General features: G+C 32.9%; 1 protein-coding gene across 2 annotated transcripts in view; it reads left to right on the top strand.

Moving 5' to 3' along the window:
* Positions 1–12,523, top strand: part of LOC137650118 (uncharacterized) — an 80,979-nt gene that overhangs the window by 8,652 nt on the left and 59,804 nt on the right. The window contains exons 1-2 of one of the 2 annotated variants that reach the window (XM_068383252.1): positions 7,394–7,441; positions 9,940–10,057. In XM_068383252.1, coding sequence (XP_068239353.1) covers positions 7,409–7,441; positions 9,940–10,057 — 151 coding nt within the window. In that variant the 5' untranslated portion in view covers positions 7,394–7,408. Of the gene's footprint in view, positions 1–7,393; positions 7,442–9,939; positions 10,058–12,523 lie in introns of those variants that run through there. The other variant, XM_068383251.1, reaches the window with a different exon arrangement.

Raw genomic sequence — 12,523 nt, 5'->3', positions numbered from 1 at the left:
GTGTGTGTGTGTAACTTTCATAATACACAGTCAAATCCTATCTGAACTAACCTGATAACCACAGCGGGTATACAAATACCTCAGGGACTTGAATATTCATTGTTAAGCTAATTTCCCTTTCGCTAGATATAATTTGTGTAATGAATAAAGGAAGCTCATTAAACTATTAATTCCAGCAAATTATTTAATCACCTGTTTTTACATATATTTTACATATATGTAGGGAAATCAAGTAACAAACTGCTTAGACTACCTTTGGAAATGAGAAAGTGAAATCCGTGAAAAAATTAATTACTCTCTCTCTCTCTCTCTCTCTCTCTCTCTCTCTCTCTCTCTCTCTCTCTCTCTCTCTCTCTCTCTCTCTCTAAGCAACATGTTTGCATGTTATCACTCTGCAAGAAAATGCGTATCGGTGACTATTCAAAATATACAAAGCAGTTGGTGTAAAGTGTTAATGCCTGCGCTTTAAATGCCTTTTTTTTATATCTAAGAGTGCGAAAAGACATTCATGACACTTGATATTTTCATACCATTTACTTATCATACTACACATTACAAAGGCAAGAGACAAACTTGGTTTTTACCATGAATCTAAGATTGTTAAATGAAAAATAAATCGTTAGTAAGAAATTTGGGAGTATATGCTTCCAATGGTAACATTATGCAATTGAAAATAACTTACAATGGCAGCGTAATGAATGTGAGGTTAATTGGAGGCAATTTACCTGCATGCGCATTTCAGATTAGATATTAAGAACAGCCGTTGTATTAGAGAAGGTACGACACAAATAGTAAACAAACAGAAGGTAAGGCATCGAGGAAATTTTGGTAAATTGGTAATCGAAGATTGGAGTCTTAGGAGGCATAGTTATAAATTATCTTTATATGGATATGAAGCGTGATGGTTGAGTATTCGTGTAAAAACAAAATAGCTAATTGGTACTACTGGTTAACGAAATTTATGGATTAGTAAGATACGAGAAACAAGGATACGAGGAAAATGTGGCCAACAAATTTTAACTTTGAGAGATTGACGAAAATGTTACCAATGACTTGGTCTCATGCCATTGTTATTAAGCTGGTCTTCTTTATTTTTTCTCGAGTTTTGATGAAGTTGGTGGGTAGGTGGTATGGAATTTTAAAACTAATCTGGCGAATTATTCTTAGATTGGCCTATTCTTAAATGTTGCAGGCAGATTCAATGAATAATCCCATCCCAAGAATGTAGACTTATGGTTGCAGAATCCCTTAAGAGAGATATGGCTCACATTAGTGCATGGTACAAATTATGGGGCATGAAGTTGAATCCAAACAAAACTCCAATCATGATTGTAAGTAGATCGAGAACAGTAGCTTCTCAACATCCAGATCATTGCACTGATGGTGTCTGTAGCTCTAACTATATACAACTCATTTGAAATTCTGTGTGAATCTTGATGGCAAATGTATTTTTGAGAAGCACATTCGGTCTATACCTTTTTCAATTGCAAAAAAAAAAAAAAAAAAAAAAAAATAAGCGTAGTGAAAAATTCTTTTAAGATTTTCGGTGATCAGTCTATCCTTAGAAAATTTTTTAATCCATTCATTCTACTTTATTTCGAGTATTGTTCGCCTATTTGGTCTTCATATGTTGATTATCGTCTTAATCATAATGTGTTGGATAGAAACTTACGGTCTATTAAAATTTTTATTCCTGATATGGATGTTAATCTCTAGAACCATCGTTCAGTTAGTTCTTTTTACATGTTACATAAGATTTTTTTTATATATAATTGAGAGTATCCATTGCACTCAGACCTTCCCAGACTATACCATCCTATATGTAGTACTAGGTATGCATTTAGTTTCAAATTATGCCGTCTGCATCATGAAACACAATACTACGCATCATTCTTGAAGTTATATTCCAGCTGTGATCAGAGCGTTGAATGATCTTCCTAATCTCACGGTTGAATCAGTGGAACTTCAGAAGTTCAAACTTTTTGGAAACGCTTTTCTGTTTAGAGGTTGACATGAGACTCGTTTTATAGTTTATATATGACTGATCTATTCGAACATTGTTACTGATTTCAAAATATTTTATATTTTCTATTAATTACTTATATATAGTTATTTCATTTCCTCACGGGGTTACTTTCCCTGTTGGAGCCCTTGTGTTTGTAGTATTCTGATTTTTCAACCGGTGTTGTATTTTGGATAATAATAATAATAATAATAATAATAATAATAATAATAATAATAATAATAATAATAATAATAATAATAATTCATTATTAGATAACTTTAACCTTGACATTTCCAAGGTCACTTGGTACTCTAAAAGATCGACATTTTACTTTTCCCTGATCTGACTGACTGGTACTTTGGAATTCATGATTGATAGAATCCCTTAATTCCTTTTTTTTTTAAATGGCCTATTTTTAAAGGTCAAAGAAAAATACAAAATGTCTGTATTTCCTAGCGTTTTATGAAACTTGATAGGCTTGGTTGCTGAGTGTAGCCTACCTTAGGATTGTTAAGGATTTCCCAAAGTATTTTTTACCATAACGTAGCTCTAAAGGTCACAGCAAAAATTACATTCTTAACTCTTATATTTTTCTGTTGTTTTCGTGGAGTTGGGTGTACGTCGACTCTTTGTCATAATTATATTATAACTAACAGTTTAAAGTAGAAATTTATTTGAAGGTAATTTTTCAGATTATTTTCTTTTCACTTTATGAACCTTTGTTGATTGGTATCGCAAGGTTTGATATTTATTTTGCTGAAATTGTTTGTTCATCTTGACCTTTGTTATAGATCATATGTCGATATAAAGGAGAGGGCAATTTTTGTCTCTAGTTTAAATTAAATTCGCCAGGTAGGTAGGTTAAGTTGGACATAGGAATTCATGGTAGGCTTACACCTTGCTCTGAGAAAGTGCACCCTATCACACGCTAACTGTGTGGCGAGTTCCTTGGCGGTAGCCCCATTCACCATCTCCGCCATCTCTGTCTACAGTATCTGTTCTGTTTCTCGCCGCGCAGTAAAGGATTCCCCAGGGTGCCTGTCCTCAGAGTGAGGTGTACCGGGAATTTCTACGTCCAACCGTACCTTGGCCATTGATAACTATTTCAAACACTATTCCATAATAAATAAATGGATCAAGGTCACTGGTCAATTCAAAGACCGAAATATTGTATTGTTTCATCAGATCTCAAACATTATGTGGTCAGAGCTATCTGATCTTCAATATTAGTCGGGATCTGTAACAAGTAATTCCCAAAGGTGAAACAGCATCTTTTGAAGGGAGTGGTCTTTAACCTACGCTTATTGAAGATCACCTTTTGTCCACGTGTACTTTCAGAGCACCATGTTCATGTTATTATTATTATTATTATTATTATTATTATTATTATTATTATTATTATTATTATTATTATTATTATTATTATTATTATTATCATTATTATTGATACAAGCTAAGCTATAACCCTAGTTGGAAAAGCAAGATGCTATAAGCCAAGAGGGCTCCAACAGGGAAAAATAGCATAGTGGGGAAAGGAAACAAGAAAATAGATAAACTACAATAGAGTAATAAAAATAAAATTAAAATACATTAAGAAAAGTAACAACATTAAATTAGATGTTTCATATATAAACATTAAAAACTAAAAAAAAAAAAAAAACAAGAGGGAGAGAAATAAGATAGAACAGTACGCCCAAGTGTACCCCCAAGCAAGAGAACTCTAATCCAAGTCAGTGAAAGACCCTGGTACAGAGGCTATGGCACTACCCAAGACTCGAGAACGATGGCTTGATTTTGAGTGTCCTTTTCCTAAATAAGCTGCTTACCATATCTAGAGTCTCTTCTATCCTTACCAAGAGGAAAATAGCCACTGAACGGTTACATTGCAGTAGTTAACCCCCTGAGCGAAGAAGAATTGTTTGGTAATCTCAATGTTGTCGGGTGTATGAGGACAGGATAGTGTGGAAAAAATAGTTAAGACTATTCGGTATATGTGTGAGCAAAGACTAAATGAGCCGTAACCAGAGAGAAGGATCCAATGTAGTACTATCTGGTCAGTCAAAGGACCTAATAACTCTCTAGCGGTAGTATCTCAACGGGTGGCTGGTCCCCTGTCAAACCTACTACCTAGATAAACATGTACTAATTGCAATATGTAATAGTAAGTGCTTAGATAAGCCCTTTCATTTACACAATGATAACATTACAGGGTACACGCATTGTGCCATATCGTTGTACATACTTTTTATCCTGTATATCGAACGTACAATCATCTTTCTGTTTTATCATTAAAACTAAAACTAGGCTCCACTAACATTTACATCCTTAATGCAGTAAGTCATCTCGAAAGGCGATTTGAATAATTGACGATACATCATACAGAAGCCCTTTACCATTATATCGCCCCGTCCGTAATCACTTCATCGCTGCCGATCTTATGAAAATAACAGCTCGTTAAAATGGAAAGAGAACTTATAAAGGTTAACGAAAACCAAGTGCCGTGACTTGTGGGTTACCTTGAACTTTGATCTGGCGGCCTCGGATCAGCAGCTTGGTAATCATAAACTCCACTCTCGGAGTCATGCTGCATGTATACTGTACTCTCTCCTTGCAGTGAAATTTAAAATGGCACTTGCATGAATAGCCACGGTGCGCGGTCTTTTAATATTGCTCTTTTGTCATTTCTACAAATATTGCATATTAGCTGGTAACTTCTCCACAAAGGATGGCGATTTAAGAAGTTGTCAGCCAGATATGATTCATAAATGGCTGCGCGCTCTCGTGTTTTGTAAAAAATTCGCACAATACAATTTCTTCTAAGGAAACGAAAGCTAAGAAGTTAAAGCACTATTACTCTATTTTCTTTATTTAAACTTGATGGTTTTTGTTTTGTCTTCTAAATTTACATCAAATTTTCTTACTCGTTACATCTCATCTCTCTCTCTCTCTCTCTCTCTCTCTCTCTCTCTCTCTCTCTCTCTCTCTCTCTCTCTGCGTATATTCTTTATTCTGTTTTATGTATACATTCATATAATGTTTGCAAGATATCTTGTAAATAAAAAAAACATACACAATATTAATCTAAAAGAATGACTAAACCTTTATGATCGTGTATTTACTCACAATTCTAACAATGAAATAAGTCCTTAATATACATATCAATTCTGTAATAAATAGATATCACTGTGATGTCGAGAAGTTTTAATAATAAGATACACAAAGACGACAAGCAGTGATTTCCAAAATACACATTATGGATCTGAAAAAAAAAAAATCCCAAGCAAACTTGATTAAATTCTTTTTTTTATTAGCTTTGTTGATCAATACTAATTTAAGAATAGAGATTTTGAATTTTCTTATTTACTACTTTCATATAAACCGATTCATTTCTCGACAAGAGTAAATAACTGATTAAGATCACAGAAGACCAAAGAATACTTTTCTGTATTCATTTTATGGAGTTTTTATGAGTATCTCACATGACATTGGAAATGTTTCTCTGATTTCTGAGGTAACTCTAACTGTAATAATGTCTTCAAGGAAACTGAAGTGAAAACTATCCATCTTATGAACAATCATGATTGAATATACTGTATCAGATATCATTCATTTACTCTTTATCAATGACCTTGTATCATTATGTCGTTCTTGCTTTTATTTCTATACGCACCACCAAACCTTATCCTCTCTATATTTCTCTAACATTCAAGTTTTAACTTTGCGCATTTTTTATCTTACACTTCTATCAGTTCTTCATCAAACGAACTCCTCTTGAAGCAGTATTTATATAATTTCCTAAAAGAGTGTGTAAATGTACGAACCACTGCAATTATTTGCAGCTTATAAAGTTAGAAAAGTACACAAACATCTATTCACTTGCTGAGCTCTCTTTCACTCAGATAGTCTTCGAATGTACTCTTTTACTTTACATACTTTAAGGTCAGTTTTACTGGTCCTATCACTCAAGGAAACCCTCTGCACTACAGGACCTACAAGATCTGTTTTGTATTTAAAGTACCACACAGCGTATTTTGCGTTAATTGTCAAAACCACACTACTGATCTCTATGAATTCTGCGTAACTGAACCAATTCGTCTTGTATCATTTTAGGGTGTTGAGACTTAACGAGCTTGTGGGCTCTTGTTCAGTCATCTTATCTGTACGATTTTTTGAGACAGTTTCCTCACAATTTTTTTTTCAAAGGGTGGTAACACAAGTAATACTACGGATATTAATCATAATAATAACTAAACTGAATTAATTAATAAAAAGAGAGTCATGAATTGAAGTGATAAGGCTGCTAAGATTTTCAATATTCTGTAAATCATCAAATTTATTTTAATTGTCAGGGACCGTCTTGATTATGTGTTGTTATAAACATACAGTATAAATAAACTCTAAGGAAATTGTTGTGAAGATACTACAATCCTGAACCATAGCCAGTGACGGATCTTTACAACCTGATATTTATATTAAATAGAATTTTTAGAAATGATTAATGAATCTTAAATACATAGAAATTACTCTAATAAGAACCCTTGCTGATAAAACGCAATCTTATTACACCACAAAAGAAGGGGTAGCCTGCTACTAAGTTTGTTAGTTTTAACACCGTAAACCAAAAAATAAGCAATCCGAATGCATGTAATATGAATTTTCACATTCCCATGCACACAATCTCTCTCTCTCTCTCTCTCTCTCTCTCTCTCTCTCTCTCTCTCTCTCTCTCTCTCTCTCTCTCTCTCTCTCAGACATACAAAAATATATAACAAACAACAAATGTAGCCGTTTCTTGTCCACTGTGAGACAAAGGCCTGAGATTACCAAAACATTCTTCTTCACCCAAGGGGTTACTGCACTGTAATTGTTCCTCTTGGTAAGGGTAGAAGGACACTCCAAAATAAAACCTTTGTTCTCTAGTCTTGGGTAGTGCCATAGCCACTGTGCCATAGTCTTCCACTGTCTTGGGTTAAAGTTCTCTTGCTTGAGGGTACACTCGGGCACGCTGTTCTGTCTTGTTTCTCTTCCTCTTGTTTTGTTAAAGTTTTTTTTTATAGTTTATATAGGAGATATTTATTCAAATGTTGTTACTCTTCTTAAAGATTTATTTTTTCCTTTTTTTCTTTCCTCACTGGGCTATTTTCCTTGTTGGAGCCGCTGGGCTAATAGCATCCTGCTTTCCAACTAGGGTTGTAGCTTAGCAAGTAATAATAATAATAATAATAATAATAATAATAATAATAATAATAATAATAATAATAATAAGCTCTTATTCATGTCTGGGGTTTAGCCAGTTTTCATCACCAGGCTGGCTAACTGCGGATTAGTGGAAGACTCTTGTCTGATCTTTCACAGCAAACCGGCAAAGTATGGGTGACCCTGACTTGTACAGCTTTGCTGATCATGGCGCTGTACAAACCCTTTCACCATTTTAAGGTATCCCCAAGAGAGAGAGAGAGAGAGAGAGAGAGAGAGAGAGAGAGAGAGAGAGAGAGAGAGAGAGAGAGAGAGAGAGAGAGAGAGAGAGAGCAATTCATTTCTGAGGAGGTATTATATAAAAAGAAACTATGTATTAAAACAGGATTGTCAGATTAATTATCCTTAAATTCATGAATTCTGTGGATCTTACCTTCAATGCCAGATCTGAACGAACTGTATAAGCGAGAGAGAAATGGTGATAAAAATTATGAAAAACCAGAAGGATGCGTTAACAAGCCTTTGAGTAAAATCACTGAATTTTGAAATGAGATGAATTTCGAACTGATGAAAACGAATTGATTAATATGCAAATTATAGATATCTTATAAATTTCATGGACTTACACAAATGAAAGGAATTAAGTAATTTTCTTGCTTTATTGTTAGGCAGTGTTTCATGTGATTCACTATTACTATTGTTCCATTTACAATGGTCACGGTGAAGATATAAGAGAAACACAATCTATGTTCCAAGTTAAGTCTAATCTAGTCTGGTTCAACAAACGGGGATTTCGACATTGAAATATGAGTTTGCTACTATATTTGTTTATATCGCTTTGGTTACAAGAGACATAGATAGTTCCATTATGATGAAACAATACCATGAGTGCCTGGCAAAGGCCTTCAAACTCTACAGAGGTTCTCTTGTTTTCGTTCGGTAACATATATATATATATATATATATATATATATATATATATATATATATATATATATATATATATATATATATATATATAGCCACGAAAAGGAAAACTGAAGAGACTTTACAAGAGTTATGGAGGTGGAGCGAGGTTGGAGCAAGAAGCTGATTTGTAGAGATGCCTACAAGTCAGGGAGTTCCTTGAAAACCAGGTGTGCTCCCATATCGGCCGTTTTTCGCTGCGTTGAATATAGTACTTTCGTCTCATTAGTGACATCGACGGACTCATAAAATTTTATCGAATTTATACAGGAGAATGGGATCCCTAAGCTGTCAGTTTTTTATGATTTGCGTAAGTTAGATTTCAGTTAAAAAAGGACAATACAGGATTACTGGAAAACACACTAGGGACTGGGTTTAAAGTGTGACAATGGGCACAGGCAATTAATAAAGAATCAACAATATTTCTATGGGTAAAGACAGCTTTCGTTATTTCTACACTAAATGCGATTATGAAAAACTTTCTCTAGAAAGAGAGTATTTAATGAGGTGGTCCCATCAGTATTAATTTATGCATCGGAAACTCGAAGCCTTTCTAAAGCCTTAGAACTAAGCTAGTCACAACTCAAAGAGCCATGGAAAGAGCATAACACTGAATGAGAGAAAAAGAGCAACATACTGTAGGTACATGAGCAAAAAGTAGAAGATATTCTAACAACATGTAAGAAACAGAAATAGACATGGGCAGGGCATATAATGAGAATGACAGATAACAGATGGAAGTTAAGAATAACAGAATGGGTCCCTACAGATTGCAAAAGAAGCATGAGGAGGAAGAGAATACGATGGATTGGCGAGCTAAGAAAATTTGCGGGTATTGACTGGCATAGAATGACCACAAAGAGACGGAAGTGGAAGGACATGTCTGATGCCTATTAGAGAGAGAGAGAGAGAGAGAGAGAGAGAGAGAGAGAGAGAGAGAGAGAGAGAGAGAGAGAGAGAGAGAAGGGGGGCATAAGGAGGTGACACGGGGTTGGAGAAGTCAAGATGGTGAGAAGTTGGGATGTCAGGGGGATGCCTTTTAAAACCTGGTGCCCTTCCATATCGGTCATTTTTCACTGTGTTGGGTATAATAATACATCTCGAGAACTTCAGGTTTTATTATTTTTACATAAAATTATCATATCTTCCTATTTATTCAAACATACGCACAGACACCCACCGCACCCCCTCCCCCATATATATATATATATATATATATATATATATATATATATATATATATATATATATATATATATATATATATATATATATATATGTGTGTGTGTGTGTGTGTGTGTGTGTGTAAATTTGCTTGATTATATCTTTTCCTCCAAACTAAGACAGTATATCAAGGATATGTCCAAGAAAATCAGTTTAAAAATAATTTTTTATTTTACATATGTAACAGTAAAATTGGAACTAACATATCCCTCGTGAAATTATTCTAAATATAAGTTGTCAAAGTGAACACTGTTCATAATATATAAAAGGCATCGTAAAAATAGAACCTTGAATGGTCACGATAGGCAACGGGGAAGTATATCGGCTGCTGTCAGAAAATGTCAAGATTCCAGCTAAGCGCAAATCTCACGTAAAAAACGAGTTTGCGATTTAGAGTAGTTCTTTGAAATAAATAGCTAGTAAATACAGAATAAAATAATTAAAAGATATAAATGAATAAAACTATTAATATAAATTTTATTGTATACTAAAAATATAAATTTTGTCTACAAAGTTAAAATGTTTTTGTTATCCTTAATCGCAAGCAGAGGCGGGAAAAGGGTGCAGCAGACAGCTCAGGCTCAGTAGCTGAGATGGCGGTGCCAGCGACGAGTGTTGTGGTTCTCGATCGTGGCAACAACACCACTTGTACTGTCAATTTACATGGTAAGTGACATTTTGTTCTGTTCTCTTGACGATATATGTGAATATTGTTTGTTTTATGCACGGACTCTAGGATCATTATATCTTGGTAATGGCCCTACAAGGGCGCAAACGCATTAGAAATCTCCTGAGACGCCCGCGCGTGATTTTGGTCTGGTGTGGCGAGTTTTTTGTAAACGGAGAGTCCCGGCTCGACGAAACAAAGGAAATACCGAAAAATGCAAAATTTGTCAGTGATCTGTATGTTTCAGTTCAATGGGAAATTGCTCGAGGATTTCGGAGATGTCCAATTCATATTTCAACATATCGGGGAAGACGAAATACAAGTGAATAAAGGCCGAGGGAGGGCTATTTTTTTCCCCATGTCGGGGGCTGGCCTCTGGGGGTCTCTTCATATGGGTGGGTTGTGAATGCAGGGGGGTGGAGGGGAGTGAAGGTTGGTGGGCATCGTACCCCCTACCATGCCCCTGGTGGTCATTCACCCTTAAAGGTTATAAAAAGGATCTCCATAAATCTTCCCACAGGATCCTGGCTAATACTCTCCTGCCTGTATGTCTAGGTATTGTGCTTGTCATTCTGTAGATTCTAATGCCACCCAATGCTAATGTTCACATTTAAATTGTTCATATATACTATTATGGCAAGTTCACCTATCTAGTAATGTAAGGGCATATGACAGTCATTATGATTTGTAACTATAAATTATATATATATATATATATATATATATATATATATATATATATATATATATATATATATATATATATATATATTTATATCTATATATATATATATATCTATATATATATATATATAGATATATATAGTTATATTACACACATATATTATATATACATTATATAGTTATATATACATATATATATAGTTATATATACATATATATATATATATATATATATATATATATATATATATATATATATAGTTATATATACATATATATATATATAGTTATATATATATATATATATATATATATATATATATATATATATATATATATATATATATAGTTATATATACATATATATATATATATATATATATATATATATATATATATATATATATATATATATATATATATATATATATATATATATATACTGTATATACATATATGTATACTTTAATAATAATAGTTATTTAATTAATCATATGGATTTGAAATAAATTTAAATGTAAAGACAGACTGGGATATAATAATAGTACATTAATTTTTTATTGTAAGAATGAATACACCTTTTGGGCTTCTCACTTTCACAGTCATTTAGACTGCAAATCAATGGCAATTTTAATTGGACAGTCTGAGTTACTCATGCATAGGCATTGTGGATATAGTTATTATAGTGCATTGAATTTAGAACTGAAAGATAGATAAATTTGTCAGATTTTTAGGGAGTATCCATTTTAGTGAAAGGCATTATTTTACATTAACTTTGTCTTTGACAACTACTGTCAGGTAATTGTATTTTCAAAGGTAATAACGTTGACTAAGCTCTACCTGGTATGTTACTAATCTGTCAGATCATAAGTTTAATGTTCATTCAGTGTGTTTCCATTGAATGTTTATAAAAACATGTATTTTGAACTTGAGGTAAAATTATATACCTAGGTAGTGTATCTTAGGTTGGGATTATGCATTTAGTTATAAAATTTTCAGTATACAGTACTGTAATAGGTTGAATGGAGGCCTAACCAAAACCAGTTGAATATGGTTTGAAAAGGTGTGTGTGTGTGTGTATATATATATATATATATATATATATATATATATATATATATATATATATATATATATATATATATATATATATATATATATATACATACAGTATATATGTATATTTATATGTATATATATATTGTGTGTGCACAGTATGTATGTATATTGTGTTATCTACAGGAGTACTATTTCTTCATTTTAAATTTTTTTACTTTCCTCAAACAGCTCTTTGATATTTGTGTCAAAGTTTAAAGCTTTTAGAGCAAGGATTTGATGACTTGGTGCTGGTTTGAGGTTGTTAAGAAGTATTATCATTCAACTTTGTTGTACATTGTTATATTATTTGGTACTTTGAAATTAATGAAAAGTACTCGTACATTATCAAATAAGATTGCTGTTCATAATACATGTATGGTACTGTATATTAGATGATTCAAAACTCAGGCAAATATTTTGTTTACTAGTTAGAAGATAATAGTAGCCTCTGGCCTTTAGGCATACATTATAGACATGTAATAGTTCAACTTGTGCAAATCTATGGATATAATGTGAAAACCACATAAATCAAGTGAACTTGATAAGTAATTTACTTATTCAAAATATAAAGAAATGTCTGGAGGTTATTTATTTATTTATTTTTAAATTCTTGCCTGTGTTTTCCAACTTACCATTTTAACTTAATCTTGGTCAGTCTAACTTTTTTTTATGATTTGAATATA

The sequence above is a fragment of the Palaemon carinicauda genome, chromosome 11, assembly GCF_036898095.1.
Source record: "Palaemon carinicauda isolate YSFRI2023 chromosome 11, ASM3689809v2, whole genome shotgun sequence".
NCBI classification, from domain to species: Eukaryota; Metazoa; Arthropoda; class Malacostraca; order Decapoda; family Palaemonidae; genus Palaemon; species Palaemon carinicauda.
This window is presented reverse-complemented; position numbering and strand designations above follow the sequence as displayed.